The following is a 26,183-nucleotide window of genomic DNA, read 5'->3' on the forward strand; positions in this document are numbered from 1 at the left end:
ATCTCCTGCAGATTGGCATCCACTAGCAATGTACTGGGAGTACCAGGGTCAGCACTGACTCAGAAGGGAGAGTGTCGGTCCCTATGGAATCTCCCAGCCATGTGGCCCAGCCCGTGCTGTGTAGGTCCTGAGATGGGGTGGCTACAGTATCTTCAGGGAGGGAAAAAATGCTTTGGGGCTGGCGGGAAGCTGCCTTGGGTCAGTGAGTGACCCTGTCCAGGCTGCCAAAGCTCTGCCAGCCCTGGAATTAGTTACAAAGATAGAGAAACCCATTTCCCATCCCGCAGCACCCTAGAAATCTGGTCATGTGTAGGGAGGGAGGGGCAGATGGGCTTGGATAGATGAGACACTGGCCTGAACCTTTATCCATTATCGAATCCCCTTTCCTGAACCATCGCTGAGGTGGCTCGGGAGGCTAGGTTCTCCCCACACCCCAAGTCATGGGAGCCATGCTCTTGTGGGCAGAGTCAGCAGCCCTAGAGCCTGAGCCAGGGAGCAGAAGGGGAAACGTTTCAAGTGCATCCCTGAGCAGGACTGGTCAGAATTCTCCCATCACTGGATTTGGGGCAGGGCATGATTCCACCCCCACCAAGAAATGGCCCCTTCTCATCCCCCTCCAGACGATTTGCAGCACACTGTGACTGGAAAGCTTGGGGGGGGGGGCTCTTAGCCCAGGTTTTACTTAGGCTCCTGCTGCTCCATCAGCTCTTGCCATGTTACTCCCCTCACCCACCCCGTGCTGCCCTATCCCAGTCCAGCCAGGTCCTGTTACCCTCCTGCCAGCTCCCAGCTCTGCAGGCAGAACCAGACCCTCCTGGGCCTCTGAGTTTATGGCTTTTCCTGGCTCCTGATGCCGCCCCAGAGCAGAGGAATTTTCCTCTTAAGCGGCTGCTTTGCGGCAGACCTTTCGTCCCAGGAGCAGCCGTCACCGCGGCTCCTCTCTGGGCAAGGAGGCTGCAGCTGGAGTGAATCCGACTCTAATCCCAGGCCCCAGAGCATTCACGGAGATAAAAGGGAGCTGGGCAAGCAGAGGGAGTTCCCAGGCTGCAGCGAGACAGCGGATGCTCTCGGAGCACAAGGGCTGAGCTGAGTGAATTGGGTGATTATGGTGATAGATTGAAGGGGGCACTCAGGGAACTGACAAGAGTTCCAGGCCAGGACCCAGCTCCAGACAGCGGCCCGGCCTCCAGCTCAGTGCTGCTGCTGGCTGCGTAAGCAGAGCCCAGGAGATGCGCCATGGAGGGAAGCGGCGGAGGCCGTGCTACACTGGCAGGCTGTGTGGGGGCAGTGGGTTTGAAGCGGTGGGGACATGAATCCCAGGGCTCAGATGCATGGGGCATCCCCTATCCTCCATGGACTTCCCTGGGCTCTTTCCAAGGAGACACAGGCTTGGGAAGTGCCAAAGGGAGTGATGTCGGGTGCAGCCGCAGGCAGAGGAGCAGCAGGGCAGAATCCTGTTCCATGTTCAGCACGGCACCAGGTGAGACCCGAGTCACAGACCCAAATAAGCAGGTGGACACTCATGAGTTTCAGCTGGTTTTAATACTGTCAGACACTCCTACAGGGTGCGCTGCCTTCCCATCCAAGACTCACTTACACCAAAGGACCCATCTCCCTCCCAAACACACGTGAAGACGGTCCAGCTCTGTATTGCGCTTCAAGTCCCTGCCAACGGGGACTTATCCCAAATCTAGAGCCTCTGCTCAGCCAGGTGCCAAGCCGTTGCCATGCTGTGAGGTCAGTGAGGGGCCCGCCCTCTGGGGAAGTTGCTGTGCCCATCTGTCCCCACTCTCTCTTGTGGGTAGCGTGCATGGATGGACCCACGTTGCCATCCCGAAGCACTCAAGTATCATGAGACAGGCCCCCTAAAATACAAGATTAGCTTAAAAATCCTGAGATTTAAAAAAGACTCAAAATTTGGCTTAAAATTTTTGAGATTTAAAAAAGAATCAATGTTGGGTTCTTCTGGGTTTGGAGCATTTAATGGTCATGTTTTCAAGCTTTTCTCTGCAGCCAATAGGACCAGAATCTACTTTTTGTTTTTCTTTAAATGAGAGCTGAGATTCTCCTGTAAATCACCTGACCCCAGGAGCTGGGGCTTTGAGAAAATACCAAATAGCATGAGACTCACAATAAAATCAGGAGAACTGGTAACTGAACCAGAAGGTCAGGGGCAGGCACCCAGGACTGCGTGTTGACAGGCTGCGATGGGCACTAACCCCGTTGAAGGCAACCTCTGCCCAATGATGGGGGAAGAGTTATAAAGACCCCGCTGAGCTTGGGCCCCTCTTTCCCAGAATTAACATCCTGGGACTGTCCCATGGGAAAGCAAGGGGAGTTACTATGCAAGCTGAGCAGCCTCAGTGGGAGGTGGCCAGGGGCCTTGGCAGATCAGCAGCGTAGAGTAAACTAAGTGTCCTCCCAGACACACACTCTGGACAGACCAGATGCTCTAAGGACCCTGGAGCGCTCCGGCAGAAGTTTGGTTCAGAACCAGCACAGAACACCCTGAATCCCCATCCCAGGCTCTTTCATGTGTCATGCAACTTGCCAGTTGCCTCTGTGCCAAGGATCGTACCATGGGGTTTGCTGTCTGCTAGGGAGTTCCCTGCACCTGAGCAAGGTTGGAGGAGGGTTTCAGAGCTCCATACCACAAGCCCAGTTTGCGCTGTGTGCCACTCCTGCCTTGCACTGCTCTGCCCTGTCCTTAGATGATGGAATTGAGGAAACATCAGAAAACATGGCAGGAGAATCTCTAGGTTCTCCTTTAGCTGGGCACCATGATGGGACTCAGTACTGCGAAACACCATGGACAAACTGTGTTTGCTGGGGCTGGCCTTTTGGCCTACAGGAGGGTTTGGGCTGTGGACTTCACCATAATGCACTACAATGGCTGGAGCCCAGGAACAATGGCTGCCTGGGCAGGGGCACGAGGCTTCACTTCTGGGTGGCAGTGGGGGATGAGAACCTCGTGGTGACTGGCAGGTTGGCTGGGCTCTCCCGTATGAATTCCTGGCCAGTTGGGTGATCAGAAGTGATGCTCATGGGACCACAAGTAAGTGGGAAGGCAGATAGCACTTGCCCTGTCCTCGTGCCCGCAGTGTTTGTGAGCGGCATGTGTACCGGTGTCCGCCCTGGAGCATTATTGGCAGGTGCTGGACATTGGGTCAGTCACTGTTGGCCACATTCCCAGCCCCACCAAGATTTTACAACAGAAATTACACACGTTCCCCCCCTTTGTGCCCATGCGCCCTGCAGGAGAAGGGCAGTTTCTGCAGTGCAAAGCCAGAGGCCCTGTGGGTACAGATTCCCAGCTGCCAGCTTCTCCCCGCCTGGAGCCCTGTGACTTCTGACTTGATCTTTGCCCCCGCCTCTTCTCATCACTCCCTTGGCACTATGCTGAACTGACAGGACCCACAGCAACATTGCTGCGAGCAGCGGCCTGCAAGGAGGCGGTGATCGGTGCACTCAGGGGCAACAGATTCTTTCCGAGGGCCCCTCTGAATTACTTTAGGAGCCAAAGAACTGGAAGCTCCCTCTCCCCTTGACACACACGTCATGGGGAAGCCAGCTACCTGCCTATGCTTGAGAGACAGAGGCCATGAGTGGAGGGGCCTGCCCCGTCTCCAGGGCATCTCACTCAAAGGCTCCCCTGAACGCTGAAAGTGATGGAGACAGAAGAGCTCTCGATTGCTAAGGGCCCTTCAGTGGAAGCGGAGCTAAAAGGGGGAGTAGTTTTCAGGATCTGATGGAGGTTGCTAGGGCCTCTGTTTGCAGGGAGCCCCGTAAGGGCCTGGATGGGAAACATCTGGACCAACATGAGGGGCTCAGAGGGAAGAGCCCCTCATCTGGGACAGCCCCCTAAAGTGCAGAGCTGTGGGCCCACAGAGCTCCAGGGGCCTCTGTGTGTTAGTGCAAGTATGGTAGCCCCACCAATGTGGGGCCATCACATGCTCTTCTAAAGCAAAGGCGAGGGGGACCCAGAGCCCTCCCATGAGATTTCTATCAGCTTCAGCTACAGTCATGCACACACTGCCCCTCTCCAACCCTCCCCACTGCCAGACCAGGAACCAGACACAGACATCGTAATGGGACAGCGTGGGTCAGACACAGAGAGGGGGATGTTACAGCAGCAGGCGTGCAGGGGAAAGGCCAGGAGTGGGAGGCTGGGGGGGAGGGGGCGGCAGCCCAGTCCTTGCCTTCCACGCCGCCGTCCCCAGCAGACTACTCATCACAGCCCAGCAGCTCCATGCGTAGCGTGATGCGGTTGTGCCACGCCACAGGCAGGATGCGCACAAAGCGGGCGTAGAAGGGCACGTCGAACACGTTCTTCTTGTGAGAGGTGTTGTCATAGTTTCCTTGGAAGATCTGCAGAGGGAGGGGAGGAGCCATTAGAACGAGGAACTGGCCCTGTCAGGGGAGAGGGAGCAATGCCGGGTTGCAGGCACTGTGGGAGAGGACACACTACAGGATCACAGGCCTATGGGGAGCTGCCCAAGTGCCCTGCTGAGCAGTTTCCCCCCCCCCACCTCGCCCCCATACGCAGCAAGGATGGTCAGTATGAGGGTCCTGCCACATCTACCTCATTAAACCCCAGGTACAGCTGCTCTTGTCTCCTGCCCTTCCTTGCTGATGACCTAAGTACTGTGGTATCACCAGCAGCTCCCTGGTTAGTGAAACCACTCCTCTGACCCTTTGTCATCACCGTCTAGGTGCCTTCTCACTCCAGCCCCTTGGGAATGCTGGGATTTGTAGTTTCCCCCCTGTGCTACCGAAGCCCCTATCCTGCACCCACCTTGCTGCTGTTTGTCCTGTTGTCCTTGTAAACGGTCCAGGACGTCCCATCATCACTGTAAGCCACTTTGTAGGCCGCCACATACTGAATGTGCCCAAAATCCCGAGCCCCTTGGGTGACGACGCCGGTCACCTTCTTCTGAGTAAGCAAGTCGATCTGCCAGAGATATGGGCTTTTTCAAAGGACGTCCGCTCGCTTTGCCCCAAAAAGCAAGGTGGGTCCCAAGCAAGCTGAGAGAGTCAGGAGCTATGCAAGCCTCGCCCATGCAGCTCTGCTGATGGCCCTCAAGCCTGACAGCAGCCCCTGTGCTATTCCAGTTCTGGGCTCTGCATGTACCCACTCCAGCTCTGTGCATCTTTGCTAAGTGAAGCTCCACCACTGCCGAGGACAGCCCACTGCAAGCATCACATAGCCGACCTGGCAGACTGGGAACATGGGCAGATTCTGCCCCCACTCCAGCCCAGTGCATTGAGGGGGTGGAAAAGTCACCTGAGGAATACCCCATGCAGGGATGGCATAGAGCCAACACAGGCCACCCTACACTCCTGCCTGGTATACAGGTGTGCTGGGGCGTGGCCAGAGGCAGGAGAGGGCAGCTCAGGGTTAGGAGAAGGAGTGGCTAGGGCTCTTTGTGCTCCAGCTATTCTGGGCTGCAGAGCAGTCACACAAGTCATGCAATGTGCACCAGGCCCCAAAGCAGCCCCCAATTCGGCATGCAAAGCTTCCTTTGCCTTCCCCCAGCCTGGGTGCCATGGCTGGTGCTGAGCCTCCTCACAGGTGGGCAGGGAACAAGGAGGGAGAGAACAAGGCTGGCCTGGAGCCAGGCAGGAGCCAAGGGAACAGCAGCCAGGTTACATAAGAGTCTGAGCCAAAAGATCTCATATAGGGCCAGGGACACCCCAGCAAAGGGAGGAGCTGGTAAAGGGACCTGTCTGGGATGCTACAGCATTACAAGGAAGATCAGATAAAGGCAAATGCTGGGGAAAGGTTTGTTCTGGAGGGCCCTGCCTGGGTCCCAAGGGCAGGACTGACTGCTCAGCTCCCTAGAGACTCTCTGGCTTGGAGGGATGGCACCTCGCTGTCCCTGCCCGAGCTGCACCCACAGAGGATTCTGAAATCACCTGAGGAAGGAGCTGGGGGCTGGGGTAATGACAGGAAACCTGACAGATTCCTGCACTGCAGGAGTCTCCGGCCCCTCCTGTAGCCCACCCCGGGCCAGCAACCAAACTATAGGCAGGCTTTGGAGTAACCACACTGGCTTCAGGAGGGGATGAGAGCGCCTCCCCTGTGGTTCACTCTGCTGGCTGGAAAACCAGCACAGAGCAGGAAACTGAGGCCAAGTGGCAGCCAATTCTGAGCTGGAGGGTCAGGCATGTGGCAGAGGAGCTAAGCCAAGCTTCCATAGGCTGATCCACGCAGAATGGGGATGCCGATCTTGAGGGAGGAAGGGTGCTGTGGGGGGATGCCACAGGAGATAGGTGGTGGGGCTGACAAGGGTTTCTGCTGCCCACTCCAAGCAGCTTCCAGCCACTCATACAAATGGTTAGATCTAGGGGTGCAGCAGGGACCCCTGGAAAATAGGGAGGGAAAGAAAGAGGGTGAGAATGGGAAGAGGGAAAGTTGGGGGGAGGGGAGTCCAAAGGGTCTATGAATCCCTGGCTGAGATTCCTTTGCCATCCCAGATGCACAGAAAGAACACAGCAAACACATGGCTTTTCTGAAACAATAAGGCTCCAGCCACTGCTTGTATTCTGCCCAGTATCCAAGCTCCCCTCCCTGGAACCTGGTAACCCCAAAAGCATCCAGCCCTTCACAATAGGAATATGTGACCGCTCAGGCAACTGTAATGGACTATTAGCCCCATTTTACAGATGGAGAAACTGAGGCTGAGAACTCAGGTGCCTTGCCCAAGGCCACTGAGTGAATCAGAATGAGTTTTGCTATTGGAGCTCATGTACTCCTGGCCCAAGGGCCTATGCTCACATCACCAGACTTCCCTACCTCCCTGCTGGGAGAGCCACTGTGGCGTGATGGAGACACACCTGCAGCCACTCAGACTGGTCGTTGCTGAGTGCAGTCCAGGCATTGGTCTTGCCTGTCTTATCCAGGCGGGCATAATGTGGGTACCAGGTGAAGCCATCGATGCCCCATGTCTTGTAAACGCTGGAGGCTGTGATCTGCTGGTCAGAGATCAAGCGGGATTTCATGCCCAGTGGCTCCGAACAACCTGCCATGTTGAAATACACTGTAACACAATGGTTTATAGAAACAGTGAAAGGGAGGAGTCCAGCAGCACAGTCATCCCAAACAAACAAAGAGCAGGACCCAGGATTCCCAGACAGACACTGAGCAGGGTCCCAGGAATCCCAGATAAACACAGAGCAGGGACACCAAAGACACAAAGAGCAGAGACCACAAAGGTAGAGGCATAAAAAGCACTGAGCCATGAGCACAGAGCAGGAACCCCAAATATACACAGAGCTGGGACCTCAAAACTCCCTGGCCCTCTCGAGAAGGCAATAGAGGTCATTGGATTGGGTGGGTTTACGTTTTTCCCAGTTCTGCATTTTATCCTCTGCCTAATTTCCCCTGAGAAGACCATTCACTGTGTGGCAGCGCCCTCTGCTGCAGGAGGGCTATAGGGACAACATTGTCAGTACTGCCTCTCCAGAAATGTGGTTGAAGCCTGAGCCCCCATGTCCAGTCCTTTCCGAGGGCCACTCCTCTCTAAGCACAGCACGCAGCTCCCAGGCTATATGTGCAGAGTCCACTCCAGGGGCAAGCCCCTTTTCCTTCTGGGCCCAGTAGAAATCCCCAGCTTAGAGAAGCCCACTGCCATAGGGAAGCAAGCCCCAGGCTGGAGTGTGGAGGCTACCTGAGGCAGGGGAGGGATAGCTCAGTGGTTTGAGCATTGGCCTGCTAAACCCAGGATTGTGAGTTCAATCCTTGAGGGGGCCATTTAGGGAACTGGGGTAAAAATCTGTCTGGGGATTGGTCCTGCTTTGAGCAGGGGGTTGGACTAGATGACCTCCTGAGGTCCCTTCCAACTCTAATCTTCTATGATTCTTGCGAGCCCCCCAAGTAGGGAAGGTGGAGCAGCACCTAGCTGGATTGTTCCACAGGCCAGTTCACACTGTAACCTTGCAGCCAGGAAGATGTGACCAGCCCTGCAATTCTCATCATTACCAGTGGGTGTCACTGTGGTCACTGATGCAGACGAAGAGAAGATTGGTGCGGAGGGGATGGAAAATCAAAGCACAGACACTACTGGAATTAGACTTGAGCTCCCAATGCCAAAGTAGCTGGGCCCAGACTTGCCAGCCAGCGTCTGGCCCCAGGGCCACGTCCAACCCCCACCACGAGCATTGGCCACTTTCCCTGAAAGGCTCCAGATGCACTCCAGATCCTGTGTCCATATAGGCTAATTCCAATTGCTTGCCCTTGGTGTTCCCAGGGATTGGACCCCTGTTCCGGTATTCCTGCGGGGGGCTCTCTCCCAGGTTCCTCACCCCTCCTTGTGAGGGACAGGGCCCTAGCAGAGTCCAGGGTCATGGCAGGGCTCCGAGAGCATGAAACATAAGGTGAATTTAGAAAATTCATAGCGCTAGAGACGGAGGCCTCTATCCCTGGGACCAGTTCCAGCATGGGCCATGGCAGGACAAACTTAACACCCCCTCCACCCTGCTCTTGGCCCTTCGCCCCTAAGAGGAGGCTGGTGTCCATGCCCCATTTGATCCTTGCCCTCTGCTGAAGTCCCCAGCTGTGACACGGACACAGCAATACACTGGGGCTACCAAACAGCCAGGCAACAGAGGCTCATTCCCAGCCTCCCCAACAGCACTGACCAGACAAACACACAACGTACAACATTTCACCCAGAATAGCAATCCTGGAGCAATGCAGAGACTCGGAACTGGGCCCATTATGCCAAGCACATGTGTCTTGTTAGGAATGCTGAGCTAGCGAGAGAAATCTGATTGGCTGAGCCTACTGCTAAGTTACATTTTCTAGGAGACTTTGATCCTAAAGAATTTTGAAAACTCTACAGAAGCCGTTTCAGCCAGCAGGGAAATGATCTCAGCAGCTGTTCAACAGCCGCACAGCAGCGCTACTCAGGGATTTGGGACTGAGTGCAGAAAGATCCTAATTGAGACTGCCTGGGAAGGATTTAGGGAGTAGAAGGTCGTTATCTAGGATGTGATTTGGCTGAGACCCTGGAGTTAACACCCTCGTTCTCACAAAAAGAGCCAACGGATCTTTCACAACTCGGGGTCGTCAGGTGTCGTCAGAAAGGCAACACCTCCAGTAGCACAAAATCCCATAGCACTGCACTGGGATCAGTAATGACTCCGAGGTGACAGCACGTCTCCTACCAAGTCCCCTGCACCACTCCCTGCAGCACAGCGCCTTCTAGTGCCACATTGGGACACTAAGGTTAGCACTGACAGAGAGAAGAACACCCCCTACTGAGTCTCCATAGCCAATTCCTACATCAGGGATATCTTTAGAGGTCACCCATCCAAGCACTGACCCAGCCCAGCATGTGTGATCTGATGAGATCCCAGCCCGTGCTGTGGACATGCACATCCACCCGCCTCAAGAGATCCAACAGACAGGCGTGAGTGCCCCAGAGCAGAAGGCTATATCCTTGGCCCAGTAGACATTTACCATTCAATTCGCAGCCAACCAGCTCAAAGCGCAGCGTGCAGGCCCTGTGACACATCACAGGGTAGATGCGGATGTACTGGGCTGTGATCGGAGGATTGAACATGTTGGACTTCATGCCGTCATTATTCATGTTCCCTGGGAAAACCTGCAAAGGCACAGGCCAAGATGAGTGTGTTTAGTGGCCAGGAATGGGGGCCAGTATCAAATCCTCTACCCCATATTATTGTCCATAGTAATCCCTGACCCACCGGTCCATTTTTTACCTTGTAGACTCAATAACAAAAGCCATGCGACAGAACAACTCACCACCAACACTGAAGAATGCTTTGGACTCAGTGTTGCCAAACCAAAATGTTACAAGATCATGAGTCAAGGCCCAAAAAACATGAGATTGGCTTAAAAATCATGAGATTGTTTTAAAATAAGAAATGTTGGATTTTTTTTATCCACTTGTCTCGTGTTTGTTTTGTTGTTGTTTTTTGTTTTGTTTTTACCCTTAGAGTACACTGGGGTCACATTTACATGCTTTTCTCTGCAACCATGAGGGTTATAATTTTTTTTTTTTTTGATGAAGGCTGAGATTCTCATATAGTCACAGGATCACAGCAGCTGGGGTTTTAAGAAGTACTCCAATTATCACAAGATGTGTGATAAAATCCTGAGAGTTAGTAACTGCTGTCAATTAGTAGGTCAGCTTATACATCAGGTGACTTATAGAGCAGTAGATACAGTATAGATGTGCTATTGGTTCTGTAAATATACACATATTCAGTATTGTACACTGTAGTATATAGTAGAGACGCTTGATTTATTTGTTACCCGTTCAGCCTCTCTAGCAAATTGTTTGAAGACCAGTCCTGTTTCCCACAAATGTATCTGCTGTCAAGACTAGGTCTGTTGGGGCTGAACAAATCATCGACGGCTTTAGGGAGTTGATGTACTCTTCACTTTGCCTGGTCACTGTCTGCTCTTCTTCTTGTGTGGCTGGTCACCCAAGAAACGGGGCATGAGCCTGCTCCCTGATAGGTTGACAAACATTTTGAAAGGAGACGTACTACCCGGAGGCTGCCCAGAAGCTTGTGAATCAGAGCAAAGCAAACTTGGGGGGTTAGTCACAAATCAGGGATTCTCTGAATGTTGTTGACTAGTTGCTGTGCTCTGTGTAGGCAGGTGTAGTGTGTGTCATTTATATTATTATGAAACCGCTGGTATTTATTGCTCTCAATACCTTTCTGAGAACCCCCCGATCCTGTTTGCAGCCTCTGCAATGACACAGCATCTCCTCTGAGCAGACGCCACCCCCACGAAGTGACACAAGGCCCCGCCAGGGCCATAATTTCACAGTGGTAACATGCCCATGTGCCAACACCCCCAGTGCATCGATCTCCTTTCCCCACACTGACCCCCCCCCACACACACCTGTTTCCCTCCCGCGTTTGGAGGCAGCAGGTCCATTAGTGCAGTACCCACCTTGTCTCGATCCTGGTTCTCGTCCCTGTAGAACACAAACACACGTCCATCCAGGCTGTGCGCTACTTTGAAGGTGTGAACATACTCGGCCCAGCCCGCACGGCTGGCACCCTGCGTGATGATCCCTATCAGCCGCATCTTCCTCAGCAGGTTTACCTGTCGCATGACATAGGGTTACTTGGATGGGACGGGGAACATGCTACCGAGCCTAACACAGAGTATGGTCTGCGCTATGCCCCTGGCCTCCCAGGTCTCCCATAGAGTATTAGTCCAGCTCACAGGGACTCCTGGGAATCAACTCAGCCTCAGCACCCTTGAAAGGGGCTGTCCTGTGGTGGGTGCTCTGTCCATCTGCAGGTTGCCCCATTGTTCCTGTGCTAGAACTCCCCATCCCCACAGCCTCACACCATGATCCCAGCCCTCTGATCAAGAAGGAAAGGATGCCCATCTGTACCACCAGAGAGAGCATTGCTCCAGAGCAACGCAAGGTGTTTCCTGACTGCCTCCTCCCAGGAGATTGAGCATCCTGCATCAAGAAGTGCCAGCTGCCCCCAAAGGGATGGTGCCCCGGGACACCCCCTTCTTATAGTCATGTTAACATTAGGAGGCTTCCCATCTGAAACCGCTACTTCTCCAAGGTGGAGATTTCAGCAAGGAATAGGACAATGGGTTCACATTCCCATTGGCCAACAGAATTCAGAGCAGTCCTCCAGTCCCAGCCCTGGAGCATGGGGAAGTGCTGGTAGGAATTGCCACATGAGAACAAACCAGTGTTCTAACAAGCCCAGCATACTGTGTCCAACATTGGCCAGTGCTTGGTGCTTCAGAGGAAGCCTGTTCTGCAATGAGCTCATGACCCACCCAAGGGAAAGTTTGTGTGTTCCAGCCAGCTGGTACCTGAATCCAGGGGTTCTTGTCATAGTTGCTGGAGGTCCAGGCATTGACAATTCCTTTGTTGTTGAGTCGGGCCAGCTCAGGACCCCAGCGCTGCAGGCCTAGGAACCCATAGTACACAGATGAAGCCGAGAGTTGGGCATCTGCAATGGCCCTTCCCTCCATGCCCAGCAAAACAGCACAGCCTGGAGGGGAGAAGGGGAAACGGGGAAAGAAAAGGGAGGGAGATTGGGAATGAAAAGGAAGAGGGGCAGGTCACCGGTAAAGGAAGAAGGAGAACAGAGAGGAAGAGGAGAACAAGAGAGAAAGAGAAGGTGACACTCTGACCATCACATTCCTGGTTCTCTGGAGAGACCTCTTGTCTCATGGGCATGAAATGGAAACTAGACCAGAGCAGGGACCTTCACTGACCACTTGGGGCACTGGTTTGGTGTCTCATTAAAATGAGAAGGTGGCTGGTATTTCCTGCTCCCCAGCCACATCTGGCTTTACCCTAACCCCTCAACACAGCCATGCCCTCAGCACTTCCCGGACCAAGATTGTTCAGGCCCAGTTGGTCAGCAACTGTCTTGAACACTCTCAGAGAAGATGTCCAAGTGTGTGCAGAGCTCTCCATGCAGGTTTTCACCACCATCACAGGCTTGGACAGCCTGAAGAGGGAACGCTCCTTGTATGAACCTCCCTTCTCCACAATCCAGGCACCACAGCTGTCCCATCACAGCAACAAGATGTAAAGAGATCTGAAAAGGGAAAGCCCCCTCTGTGATGGGTTATGATCCAGTCTCTGGGACTATCCCAGAGTCATGAGATGTGAGAAGAGCAGGAGATCCTCCATAAGGGATTCAATGCTCTCTCCGGGTTGCCTCCTCCAGCACTAATTTCATTAGCACTGGGCTCTCCAGTGTCATAGGGCTCATGGACAACAACGGAGCTGACTTCAAAAGCCATCAACCTCCGTTTTTCCTAATGCCAACCAACAAGGCCTCCTTTGTGCTTGCGGGTACTGCTGAGAGCAGAGCGGGGCAACGGGAAGTTTTCGGGGGGGCGGGGGCAGGATCTGTAGCTGCTTGTCACGGTCAGGGACTTACGGACATGGCAGGTCTTCCCCAAGAATGGAGAGGGGCATTTGCAGGCATAGTCACCATTCAGGTCTAGGCAGGTGCCTCCATTTTTGCATGGCTGTGAGGAGCACTCATTCACGTCTAGGGGAGACAGGAGTGAAGATGATGAGAGAGAGACTCTGCCCCCCAGTCTCAAACCCAGCACCACATGGTGGGACAGGGAGTCCCGTCACCCATGCAGAGAATTATCAGCAGGCAGCTGCTCTGCCAAGCTAAGTGAGCATTTTAATCCAAACTGCATTCATACCAGCCCTCAGGTGCATGCCGGGCGGCTTGTAGAAGTGGGGTTCTACCTGAGATGCCCAGCTATGCCACTGTGGGAGGGAGCCTCTCCTACCGGAGTGGACTGGGCTTAGGGGCACTGGTTCTTCTATGAATCTGTGTGAAGCTCTGGGGAGGGTCCCACTCTACACTGCAGATGATGCACAAATTCCCCTCTGGAGCAGGCAGAGCCCCAGGTGTCCTAAAAGCAGAACTGCCATTGACCAGGCTATGGTTAAGATGCAGAGGCCAGACACACCCATTGCACAGCCTTCTCCCTCAGTATCTTTCTCATTTCTATAGTTCTCTCAGTGCACTCAGTGCTGAACCCTGCATCCCACCTGGTGCCAGCCCCTGCATGCCACCTGGTTCTGGTCCGACATTGTACTCATCACCTGGCCCCACATCCTACCAAGAGTTGGCAATCGCATCCTACCTAGTACCTCCATCTCTTCTGGCACCTCCCCACATCCCACCCAAGACCAGACCCTGCATCTCACTTGGTGCTGGCCTGCTTATCCCAAGTGGCACCAGCTCCCACACCCCACCTCATGCTGGTCCCTAGGTCTCCCCTTCCACTCCAGCTCCTAGATTTCCAGGGGCGGCTTCAGGACCAGCGATCCAGAGCAGATCTTGACAGCTGGGCTGCTGCAGAACGGATGGAATCACATAACCCCTGCCAGCAGGCACCAGAGCCAGAAAGTCATTTCAGAGGCACGTGAGGGGAGAGTCATCATGCGAGGCTGCCCAGTGCATTCCCAGCAGCTCAGGGTGAGAAACATCTGATGAGTTGGTGGAAACAACCCCAGTGGGGTATTTTGCTGGATTAGTCACTTACACACAGTCCAACAATATGTGGAAGGTAACTGGGTTACATACACAACACAATCCACCCCATGGACACCTGGTCTCCATGCTCCCCTCCCACCTTGGCAGCTCCTCCTGCAGGGAGGTCTTTTGTCGTGTCCCCATCTCCCCCAGAGCCAGTGCTTGGTGCCACCCTCGCAGAAGCAGCCCTTACTCACTCTTTTGGCAGTGGGTGCCTGCATACCCCGCAGGGCACTTGCAGACATATTCCAAAAAGACATCGCCCCGGTTGGGCACTAGCTGGCACTCGCCATTGTTATGGCAGGGATTAGGGTGGCAGGGGCCTGGGGAAAGAAACAGAGGAAGCAAACAGTTGTCAAATGGGACCAGGGAAAGGAAGAATCCACACGGTTCCAGGGCTGCAGGGCTCTGGCACAAGCATGTCTGTTACTGTGACTTGGTGACCCTGTAGGCTAAAAGCCTAATGGGAAGAAATTGTCTGAAGTAAAATTGCACTCCTCTCAAGTAAAACTGTACTCCATTTTGCTTATTTTGCCTTATACTCCATTTTGCTGGTTTTGAATTAGTAAGAAGAAATTGTAGCCTTGAATTCGTAAATTGTTCTGAGTTTATTCTTTGTTGATTGTGTTAACATTCGCTCTTAGAAGGATAGAAGTTTTATGGCTGTAATTGCCTTATTTACGGTTTGGTGTGAATGAAGAATGTATGGTGATTGACTGAGACAGGACAGCTGGGCCGGATGGTCAAGAAAGGGAGTGGAGGAGTCGAGAGGCACCAACTTTATTACGGGATAGCAGATTGACAACCCTAAAGCAAAGGCATACACCCCAAGGACGAGATAAGGAGCTGAGCCAAAGGGACAGATAAGAAACAGCTGCGGATCCTCCCGGGAACAAATCAAAATAATGCTGAACAGCAACCTTGAATACCTCATGATTGACAGCTCCAGTGTGACACAGGAAGGTCCACAGACTTGTATGGGAACTTATCACCATGAAAGAAGGGTGTATTGCCATGGGACTTTGGGTTCGTTCTGAATCAGCATCGGAGCTTCGAACGTGTTCGACAGAGCCCAGCTCCCCCCTCCCTCGTGTGCAGTTTCAGCTGGCCACTGGAACTGACCGAGCAACACTAAGGACTGGTAACTATAAGATCCAGCTGCAGAACTTTTTTGGAGGGTGGGTGTGAGAGTAAGTGAATGAATAGAAGCACATGCTGATTTCAATGCTCAAACTGTACTCTCAATAAAGGCAGCGTATTGCCTTATCCCCTTTTAAAAGATTCCGTTTGCATCTTATAAGCCTAACAACCCCAAGTCCTGCATGGATCTGACATAACTGCATTTGGCTCTGGGTTAGTGCTCCTGTGGTGTGTGTGAATCTGGTACAAGCCTGCACTGGTTTGTCATCAGTGTTTGAAACTGGGACCTTCAGCTCCATAACAGAGATCTCTACCACTCCATTGCCAGGTAGCAGTAGTACGATGTTATCCTGCAGTAGACCAATCACTAGAGAAATGCATGACACGTACTTTGACAGTCTGTTAGTTATTTCCCCATGAGAAGAAGCTCATCCTAAGAGTCTAAGATCTACCTGCATTCATGTCCTTGTTATAGGCACCAGTTTTATAACACCACCCTGCACAGACCATCAGCAGGGTTGGAACTTGGAAGCAGCCAGTGGACAGGGTCATGACATGGGAACTTTGCTATGTGCTAGTGCCCCCAAGGCACACGTGGATCCAACAGATCCATGCACTTTGCTGTGTCATTGCTGATGCATCACAATCACATTCAGATGAGATTCCAGTTTTGGAGCATCTGGACCCGCCTCCCGCATGGGCTGTACCTTTCTCTGTGTCATTGCAGTCAATCCCAGTGAAACCTTCAGGGCAGATACAGAAGAACGGAGTCTCATTGCTACCAGTCAGGCAGGTACCCCCATTCTCACAGTGGTTCACATCACAGACGTCACCTGTAACCAAGACCACAAGTCATTACAAACACTAACTGCCAGGGAAACCACACATGAGCCAGCTACAGACCCAGGTTTTTGACTGAAATCTGATCTTGCAGGAAAATTCAAACGCAGACACCCTGCCTTTACGGAGCTCATCCATGTTACTTTGGGTGCAGCACAGTCTGAAGTGCAGTGGCACAGCGGAATGGGGGGCCCCAGGCTGGGTTCACACACGATGCTGCAGGGCAGGATCGAGACGCTCAGGCAGAGCAATGTATGGGGTTCCAGGAGTGGAAGAGCAGTCAGGACAGAGGGCACCGGCAGAGCTGGGAGGAGAGAACTTGCCCAGCTCCCACCCTCACAGTGCCCATGGCCCGACCTACATTCCCAGTGCAGTTCCACAGCGTCTGCCCAGGAGACCAAAGTCCCTCGTAAGTTCCCCAAGGAGTTTCCAGCTCTCCTCTTGTGCCTGAATGTCTCACCCTCCTCCAGCACTGCAGGGTAATGCCCAAGGTGAGGCGTGCTAGGCGCAGGAGGATGTGGGAGGCTCAGGGAGAGGGGAACCATCAGTGCCCACTGTTCTGCAACTGGGCCTTTGCTTTGACTCCAGTTGCGCTAGTCAGCCACCAATCTTCCCAGCACGTCACCCCACATCTTGCCGTTTGACAGCGTCAGTCCCCCATCTCCCATGTCCTGCCCCCTCCGCACCACAACCCCTCCACACCTTGACCATCCTGCACTGGGGGCCAGGGCAGCTGGTTCCTCAGTCTGTGCCCCACGGCTTTGTCCCTAGGCAATCTGTTTTCCATCACGCAGATCTCACTCTTTGGGACCATCCCTATTATTCAGCCTAAATGTGCTTTGCTCCAACCCATTCCTCCTAGTTCACTGGGCCAGGGGCAGCTGTGAAATGACCACAAACTTCCTAGGAGGAAGGGGTGGACTCATAGCCAACATTGCCCTCCTTGGGGAGTAAGTGGAGGAGCGAACATTCCTCCTTCCACCCCCTAGACCTGTATCCAAGCAGTGCAGGGAGCAGAGCGGAGTGGGGCAAGCTGAATTGGGCGCCATGCACTCACCCCAGGAATCAGATGGGCCAAGCATCTGATATTTCAGTTAAGACGGTTTATATTTGTGAAAGACTGAAAAACCGGCATCTCCTAATGAACAAACACTCTGGAAGCCCAGGAGAGGCTGAGTGGAGCAGAAGGGGTTCAGGCCAGTGGCCTATCACTGCCTGGAGACAGGGCCAGCTGCTGCTCCTCCACACAGCAAGCGAGCACAAGAGGGGTCAGCCCCCCCAGGCGGCTCAGACCTGCCCCAAGAAAATGCATCTTACCCAGAGGGCACTTCCTGTCTGTGTCCATTTCCTGGGTGCAGGGAGAGGCCCCCAGGGTCCATCAGGGCATCTGCCCCAAGTAGTGCCCAGCAGAAGTCTTCCCACCTGCTTCCACATGCTACCCACCTGCAGATGGCTCTGTGCAGCAGACCAGCATTTGCCCAGGACCCCCCGCTCTGTGAGAGACTCCCTTGGAGATGGAAAATCTCCATTCCTAAGACAGGTGTAGTTCACACAGTACAGGCCAGTGAGGCCTCCACACCCTCATGAGGGAAACTCCTCTATGGCCATTCGGCCCCTGGTTTTGCTACGACACTGCCAGCCAAGAAGCCAATTGTGAAAGTGATTTTGGCTGTGCCCGGGATCTGGGGCTGAAACCCACCAATTCATTTCACACAGTGGGGGAGGGGGCTGACAAACAGCTGGCAGCTGAGTATAACTTCTAGGGCCCTCCATGCCGACCTGGGCGGAATCAAATGGGTGACCCCTGGGTGAAAGGTTGCGTCTCTCATTAGCAAACACTGGGGCAGCTTGTCTCCTGACACCAAGCTTCTCTCTGCCACATCGGCTCATACCGCAGGCGTTAGAGCAGGGGGTTAGCTCAGGTGGAGACCCCAGGGACAACCTCCCCCCACCACACACACACACACACACACTACCTGTGTGGGTAGTTAATGAGCCGAGAGCTCACTGCCCAGAGCTGCACTGAACAGCACGGCTCTCATTAGCCTAAGCCACTGCTCAGGGAGTTATTACTAATTAGTCTTTTAATAGCAAGGGTCCTCAGAACTAATCCCACATCCCAACCCTCCACATCCGCAGGGTGTGCTCGTGGCAGATGGAGCAGGCCAGCCTGGGTTAACTGGAGGCTGCAGAAAAGCTGCTGCTGCTCCTTCAGCCCAGCCTGAGAAAGCGGAAGAGCTTGGGCACCAGGTCAAATTGCTGCCTGTGCCGCCCAGCCTGGCTCTGCATGACCTCATCTTCCATCAATGCACTGCCATGAGCTACAACAGAGGAGGAGGAGGGAGATGCTGAAGGGCCAATGGGGCATGGGGATGTCTTTGCCCATTTCATTCATCAAGGAGTGGGGCTATTTACTTGCCCCATGCTCCTCAAGTCTCCTGGGCACCCGGAAACTCAGTATTAAGGACCCTTATAGCCAGCTGGCCAAGGCTCTACACACAGCGCTGGGTCTGTTCACAGAGAGGCACTGGCTACTTAGAGAGACACATGGGTGACAAGTGTGTGTCCACCAAGCATCTGCTGTGCCAGCTGCCTCCACTACAGGAGCATCTGGTTCACACTGCGGCCAGGACAGGGCAAGGCAGAGGAGACTAGGCAGAGGAGACTGGGCTGGAAAGACCACTCTACCGCATTCCTCCCCAGGGCAGGGGCAGAATGGGCCCCAATAAGTTATGCACATTTTAAATATAGCAAGTAACTGAGCTTCCCCCTCCCTCTGGGGATGACTCCTCCTCCTATTTCCAGCAGATCTCCTTGGCCACACCCCATTGTTAGCAGGCACTGGGAAGGGCCACATTTTCAAAAGCCCCCAGTGATTTGGAGTGTCTCAGTGTCTGGGACAGCTAGGGACAGATTTTCAGAGCCATGCAGCACCTCCTACTCCCACTGCCTTTGACTGGAGCTGTGAGTGCCCTGAGAATCAGACCCCAACTGTCCCACATTGGGCTCCCAACTGAGACACCCAAAATCACCAGCCACCTTTGGAAATGTTTGCTTATGTGGCCCCAAGAACTGGCAGGGAGGCAAAAATAATGTCCTGTGAGGCTCTGGGCTCCGTATCCCAGCCCTAGCCCGGGTCAGTCCAAGACACTGTCTTGGGAGAGGAAAATGGGTGCCCCTCCCACCAAAACTGACAACACAACCTGCAGGCCCCCCACTGCCCCTGTGCCAGCCTCAGTCCCTTACTGCCCCAGGGTCCCTCACTGCTCCAGCGAGCGCCCCTGTCTTTTCCCTCTACTCCCCGTGTTTCATCCCAAACAAGGCAGGGTGTTTTGTTATATAGGAGGGAAGTGTGGTCTAATAGTTAGAGCAGGGGTCTATCAGCCGGAACTCCTGAGATCTCTTCCCAGCTCTGGGAGAGACGATTGGGGCCTGGGATGCCAGTCAGGGCTATTGGCTTGTGTAGCGAGTGGCTAGAAGCTGGGAGCCAAACTTCCTAGGTTCTATTTACAGCCGCTGGAAGTGAGTCCAGAGCTGTACCCGCAGCCTCTCCCTGCCCTGTGCCTCACCTCCCCCTCTGTAAAATGGGGACAGCGATCCTGACTCCAGGACCTGTGCACTCACGCCAGTGCAGCACTCCTGAGGAACGGTGCTGAGAGCTAGGTGTTAGTGGGGGTCTTAGTGCAGAAATGCTGAGCGTCCGCCCTGCAGCGCCGTACCCCTCCTGCTGTCACCCCCGGGGCCCATTCTCCCAGCTCTCAACAACATCAGCCAGAAGTAGAAGGGGATTTAGCAACTGCTACTTGGCCCTCTCCACCCCCACACCCGGGGACGAGGCGAATCCCACAGCCAGAGGATCCCAGACTTTGAGTTGCAGCGGCAGGCGGGCCAGGCTGGGTATGCCCCCCCCCCCCCCATTCCAGCGCGGATTTTCAGCCTGAGTGTGAGACACCCGGGAGATCCTGAAGCAGGACAGACGGTGGGAGGAGGGAGAGGCCAATGATCCAAACCACAGGCGTAGTGAGGGGGCAGGAGGGGGTGCTGCCCCACAAACGACAAGTCTCAGACAGGTACAGAATTGGCCCCCACGCACAGCCCCACGGGCCAGACTGGAGCTGCCCCCGACCCCCAAATACAGAAGTTAAACTGAGCCTATGAGCCCAACTCACCCGTCACAGCGAAAACCACCGAGACAGCGAGGATGGCACCGAACAGCGTCCGCAAAGGGCTCGATTCCTTCATCTCCCTCCCTTCGGGCTCGGGCTCGCCACTCCGGCTCTACGCCGCTCCCTGGCCCGTCCGGCTGGACTCGCTCCTCAAGTCCGTTTGTGTCCCGACTTCTCCTCCAGAGGGATTAGAGCCAGCGAGTGAGTGAGTCAGACGGGCGCCCTCCCCTCCGAGGCTGAGCCTGCAGATTGCACCCAGCCCCACGTGCTCCAGCCGGCTGGCCAATGACACGCGGCACCCACCCCAAACAGCAGCGGGGAGCTGCTCCTGGAGCTGGGTGGATGGGTGTGCAGGGGACGGGCCCACGCCTGGGGCAATGCACTCGGAGGCAACGCGAAGGACATGGAAACTCCCTTCAGAAGGAAGTGGAGTGAAAGTCCCTCGCTGTTTGGAGGCAGCGCAAGGAGCAAAATGCAAGCCCAGTGCCAAGGAGTTGTGCAAGAGACATGACTGCATGTGCCCTCACCAGTGCTTACCCCTGGCACCTGTCGGTTTGGCAGTCCATAGCCCCAGCACCTCTGAGCTTGCTGCATCAGTTATGAATGTAAAAAAAAATGTTTGAGTCAGGCCACTTCTTTCATTACAAATTAAGCATTGGTGTTCACCCCATGCACCTCACTCCTGCTCCGCAATATTGCCTGCTATTCCAGTCCTCGGCTCTACGCACAGCCCTGCCAATGCCCCTCAAGGCCTGACCTGCAGCACCCTACTGTTCAAATCCGGGCCCTCCATACAGCTCTGTCCATGCAGTTCATTCCTGACACGCAGCCCTCAAGCATTTGTGGAAACTGCACTCAGCTTGAAGCGTTGTCAGCTGAATGCTGTGGGGCTGGTGCATCTCTTTGTTCTGTGTTTGTACCGCACCTAGCACAGCAGGCTGGGCCCTCTAGGCACTGTTGCAACACAATAATAAGCAAACCGGCCTTGGATTAAGTTGGACACTTGCCAATGTTTCTTTTAGTTCCTAACTAACTGCTGCTTGTTATAGAGCAAGGGGGAAAGTACATTGGCTTGCACAGACCTATGTTTGACAAAGCCCTGGCTGGGATGATTTAGTTGAGGATTGGTGCTGCTTTGAGTAGGGGGTTGGACTAGATGACCTCCTGAAGTCCCTTCCAACCCTGATATTCTATGATTCTGTGTTTAATTAGCCAACATTCATCATCATCATCATCATCATCATCTACACATAGACTGCTAAGGACCCTTGTGCCCGTCAGAGTGACCAAGGTTGAAGGCTTTGCACCAGGCATTGTGTAGTGAAGTTCCCTGATCTGGCACAGTTCTGTGGATCCACACATCTCTGGGGCAGTCCCAGGTAGGACAGAGCATGTACCCCTTCGCACGTCAATGGAGAGTTTGAAAGCACGGTGCACTGAGATGGTTTTGTCCATTGTAATGATGTGGCCAAAGAGCATGCAACACTGCTTTCGAATATAATGAGTGAGTGAAGAAAGGCCAGATCTTTGGGAGACTGTGACATTCGCACAAAGCCAAACCACTTGATGCTCAGGATTTGGTGCTGACAATGCATAGGGAATGCCACTAGCCATTCCAAGTCTGCCTGTAAGAACATCCAGATTTCTGACCCGTATAGCAATATGGGTAGTCAACGTTCAGTCACCGAGAATGTTTTCAATATAGCTTCCATTTTTGTAGGACCTACAAAAACTATGCTTTCTACTCTTCCTGTGCAGCAGCAAACCAATTTACCCTCTTCCTGGAGTTGTGCTGGCATCATCTGGGAAGTGGAGGCACAGGGGAAGGTTTGTCTTTGCCTTGAGAGGGTGCTAGATAGAAAGTCTGTGTTTATAAATCTATGACTGACAAATAAATAACGGGCCAAATGGATAGGAGACAATATTTCCCAGTGAATGGGAATAGCATCTCACTTCATCCAATTATCTCCTTGGCACTGCACTGCATGCCTGGGCACACTGCATGCCCACATGCAGAGGGAATCACTGCCACAGCAGATCCCTCTCCCTCAGCCCTTCCTAACGTCTGCTTCAATCACATTGTCTCTTGGTGGCACCCCAGTTCACAAAGCTCTTAGACCCCAGGATGGGTCTAGACAAGAAGGGAGAATCGGGGTAGGTGCCAGGGTTGCCAGGTGAGATGCTAACGATCAACCCAAAGCAGATAACAACAAGCCACATCTCTACCCCTTCCAGCCCATCATATGTCTCTTTTCATTAGCTCTTGCAGTCAATGGGAGTCCGTGGACCAAGACAGCAAGATCTGTTATTGGTTGTGGGGAGCTACAAAAGGGTTGCTGATTGGTTATATAAAATCTGGGGATGGGCTATGCTCCTGGGATTCAGTCCCAGCCTCTGTAGCCCGCAACTACTGGCCAGATTTGAGGTCTCCCACGTTTAGGCTGCTGCAGCTCCAAAAGCTTGGGTCTCCTGCAGCACAGTACTAAGGCCCAGGCAGAGCAGTGACCAGGACCCCAGCCCCAGCCTCAGGGAGCAACAGACCAAGACTTGACTGGATGCTCTGCAGGGCAGTGCAAGGCCCTAGCCAGGAGGGCCCTGCTGCTGGTTTGGGAAATGAGAGAGCAGGCCAGAAATAGCACATGGGTCTCACCTGGAGCAGCGCCCAGCCACTGGGCCTGCTCCACAGTCAGAGCCGTTAGTAACGAAGGTGAGAAATAAAGGGTTACGAGTCTGGCATTGTAGACAAAGTTGCTTAATTAGCAGCCTTGAGGAGTACTGAGCTGGCCTAGCATGTGCTGTTTGCAAGGCTCCAGCCTGCATGGCCCCTTTCAGCCCCTGTGTTGGGGCACAGTTTTTCCACTGAGAGCCCCTGTTCCTTGGCATGGTGGTGGAAGCTCATCAGATATGAGAGCCAGCAGGGCACTTCCTGACCGTGGCAGCTGTCTGCAGCACGTGTCCCCCTCCTGGCAGGAATATGGGGACAGGGGGCTGGGTAGGGCAGTGCCAGCTGGATGGGTCTAGCTTCACTGCTGCCAAGGCTCAGCAGGAGGAGTGGCCTTTGTGCAGCACAATCCCCCCTTTCTTGTCCCGTGTCAGGCAGGAGAGAGCAGAGGGGAAGGACATCATGGCTTCTGCCACTTCTGGGGAATGGTGGAAATGAACTTCTCAGTGCAGCAAACACGCTGGGTGGGCAGCCTCTGTCTGTGCAGTCTGCGTGGGCCGCCACATCTTCCCAGCCCCCTCTACCCCCCATTAGTTGTGCTCCTCCACCTTTCCCCTGCTCTTCCTGCATCTCCAGGGGCTCTTCACCCCCCTTTCCCAGGGCTGGGGGGGCTGCAGCAGGGTCCCTGCTCCCTCCTCCAGGCTAGGGGTGCAGCTCCAAAGATTCTCCCCCCATGCCTGGAGGGGAGAGGAGGAGCTGAGGATCTGCCCTGCACTGCTAGCCTCTTTCTGCTCCCTCCTCTCCACCTATGAAGAAGGTGTCAGGCTGCTGAGGGGAGGAGGAGAGAGCTCTGCCTACCTTCTGCAGCAGCCCTGATTGGCTGCTCCTCCCCAGGAGGCAGGCAAGTGGGGCAGGCAGCCAATCAGAGGGGCTTTCCTGCAGGCAGGGTCTGGAGCTTTGGGAGATTGGCTGTCTGGTGCCTCAGCATTACCATTAATTTTACTGCTGTTTATAGTGCTGCTGTTGTCATTGTGGTTTCTCAGTCAATCATCTGATCATCAGCCATGCAAACTTTATTTAGTATTATAAGCAACAATCCTTCCTGAATGGCCCGTTTCCTTATGTGCCGGCCTTCTCCCCCATCATATATGCAGAGCAGTTCAGAGTAACAGAAATTGCCCAAGGCACTATGACAGGAGGTACCAGGCATTTGCTGCTCATTACTGGAGGCCCCGCCACCTTGGCTCAGCCCTTTGAAGCTGAAGAGAAGAGCAGTGAGTTTGGATTTCTGGAGTTGCCTAGATAGGGTGACCAGACGTCCCGATTTTATCGGGACTGTCCCGATATTTGCTTATTTGTCCCGTGTCCCGACCTACCTTCGGTCGGGACACAAATTGTCCCAATATTTTGCCTCCACTCACAGGCGGAGCGGAGCCTGGAGGGGGCTCATGCCCCCCTGCCCCGACTCCATCTCTTCCTTCCCCCATTGGATCCCTCCCCAAATCCCCACCCTGGCCCTGCCTCTTCCCCAAGCACCCTGCATTCCTCCTCCTCCCCCCTCCCTCCCAGGCTTGCGCTGATCAGCTGTATGGCGGCGCAAGCACTGGAGGGAGGGGGGAGGTGGAGACGGAGTGAAGGCAAGCTGGTGGGGGGGTGGGGCGTGGAGCTCCGGCGGCCGTTTTTGTTTTTTTTTCTCTCCCCCCTCCAGGGGCGGCTCTAGGAATTTGGCCGCCCCAAGCACGCCGGTCCCGCGGCTCCGGGGGACCTCGTGCAGACGTGCCTGCGGAGGGTCCGCTGGTCCCGCAGCTCCAGTGGAGCATCCGCAGGCACACCTGTAGGAGGTCCACCGGAGCCGCGGGACCGGCGGACCCTCTGCAGTCATGCCTGCGGGAGGTCCGCTGGTCCCGCAGCTCCGGTGGACCTCCCGCAGGCATGACTGCGGAAGGTCCGCCGGAGCCGCCTGCCGCCCTCCCGGCAAAATGCCACCCCTAGCGCGCGCTTGGCGTGCTGGGGTCTGGAGCCGGCCCTGCCCCCACTCCCACCCCCCCGCACGTCCCGATATTTCACCTGTGTGATCTGGTCACCCTATGCCTAGATATGTCTCCAAGGATCATGTGCTGGAAGAACCAGTGAGACTTGTCCCCCAGTAGTCAGAAGGGCTAGGAGCAGTCAGAGGCCAATCAAGGCCCAGCAGGCCAACTAAAAAGGGCTGGCTGTTTATCAAAGGCCAGTTCAGGGTGAAGCTGTGGCAGGGACCTAAGAAACCTACCCTGGTCAGGGGCCTACTGCTCACAGTACATTTGATTGGATCGGCGAAGGACTGTTGGTTTACATTATGGCCTTTCATGGCCAGGTGGCCATTTGGAGTTAAGGGATAGGCCCACACCAGTTAAATAAATCCCAGGAGCACAGCCCTATGTCACCCATGCCCAGGAAACATAGGGACCTATTAGCCACCTATTCCCCTCCTAGCATCTCCATCTTCTGCTGGTGACATCACAATCAATGACTGCTGTCATGAAGATGACTCCACAAAGAGAGGAGGTCACTTCAGTTGGAGGAGAAGCTGTAGGAGGAAGTGGAGCAAAGAACCTGCTTTTTGTAGAAGCACCCAGTACTGGGGTAATTGTTGTTGTGTTCAGAGCACGCTAGGCAGCTGGGAGCCTGAGAGAAAAGAGGCCAGAAAGGAGAACCCAGAAGTGGGTGGGGTGAGGCTCCCGGAATCGTGAGTCACTGTACAAAGGTGTTTACCCTGTAACTCAGCCACAGAGGCAGCTCTAGGGAGATGGATGGTCTCTTAAAAGAATAAAAAGCAGCATCTTTTCCTTCAGTCCCTAAGGACATAAATGCCACTCTGTTCCTGGCAATAAACAGGGGAATGAGTATTTTTTAAAATGCCATGGGGAAGCCAGATTGTCCCTAACTAAGATAGAGTTCAAAATGTTCCAGGAAGCAACAGTGGCTTGTTAACAGAAGACCTGTGAAAGGGAGTGACAGACTCCAAGGAATCATAGAAGTTAGGTTTGCCCATCACCTTCCAGCTTTATCTCCCTGAGCCCAGTGAATGAATACACATCCCATGCACCAGGAATTAAATAGGAGAGTAACTGACCTGTCACATAAAAGATTAAATCAGCTATGGATGGAGGCAGCTTCTATGTACTCTAAACCAAAACCAGGTTTCCCAGAGCAGCCAAGCCACCTGCAGGGGATGGGTTATTTAAAAGATTTTTGAGGGGAAAGGTCAATTGCACTGCATCCTACTGCAACAATCCAAGCTCCATCATGGAAGGCTTTATTGCTAGGTTTAGTTTCTTTTGCATCTGCTTCCACCAGGT

The 26,183-nt window shown here is 54.1% G+C and overlaps 1 protein-coding gene across 3 annotated transcripts; it reads right to left on the bottom strand.

Annotated features, from left to right (window-relative positions):
- Nucleotides 1-1,523: 1,523 nt before the first annotated feature.
- MFGE8 (milk fat globule EGF and factor V/VIII domain containing) lies at nucleotides 1,524-20,396 on the bottom strand. 3 transcript variants are annotated; one of them, XM_039492272.1, is made up of 10 exons: nucleotides 20,187-20,395; nucleotides 15,885-16,010; nucleotides 14,235-14,360; nucleotides 12,916-13,029; nucleotides 11,831-12,012; nucleotides 10,934-11,089; nucleotides 9,464-9,608; nucleotides 6,838-7,040; nucleotides 4,796-4,951; nucleotides 1,524-4,368 (listed from the first exon to the last, which is right to left on the bottom strand). In XM_039492272.1, the coding sequence occupies exons 1-10, from the start codon at nucleotides 20,257-20,259 to the stop codon at nucleotides 4,225-4,227; spliced, it is 1,425 nt and encodes a 474-aa protein (XP_039348206.1). In that variant the 5' UTR covers nucleotides 20,260-20,395; the 3' UTR covers nucleotides 1,524-4,224. The 3 variants fall into 3 exon arrangements, with proteins under 3 accessions (XP_039348206.1, XP_039348207.1, XP_039348208.1); XM_039492273.1 differs by having other exon boundaries at nucleotides 6,838-7,022; nucleotides 20,187-20,394; XM_039492274.1 differs by lacking the exon at nucleotides 12,916-13,029 and having other exon boundaries at nucleotides 20,187-20,396.
- Nucleotides 20,397-26,183: the final 5,787 nt, after the last annotated feature.

This window comes from Mauremys reevesii, linkage group 10 (genome assembly GCF_016161935.1).
Source record: "Mauremys reevesii isolate NIE-2019 linkage group 10, ASM1616193v1, whole genome shotgun sequence".
Taxonomy (NCBI): Eukaryota; Metazoa; Chordata; order Testudines; family Geoemydidae; genus Mauremys; species Mauremys reevesii.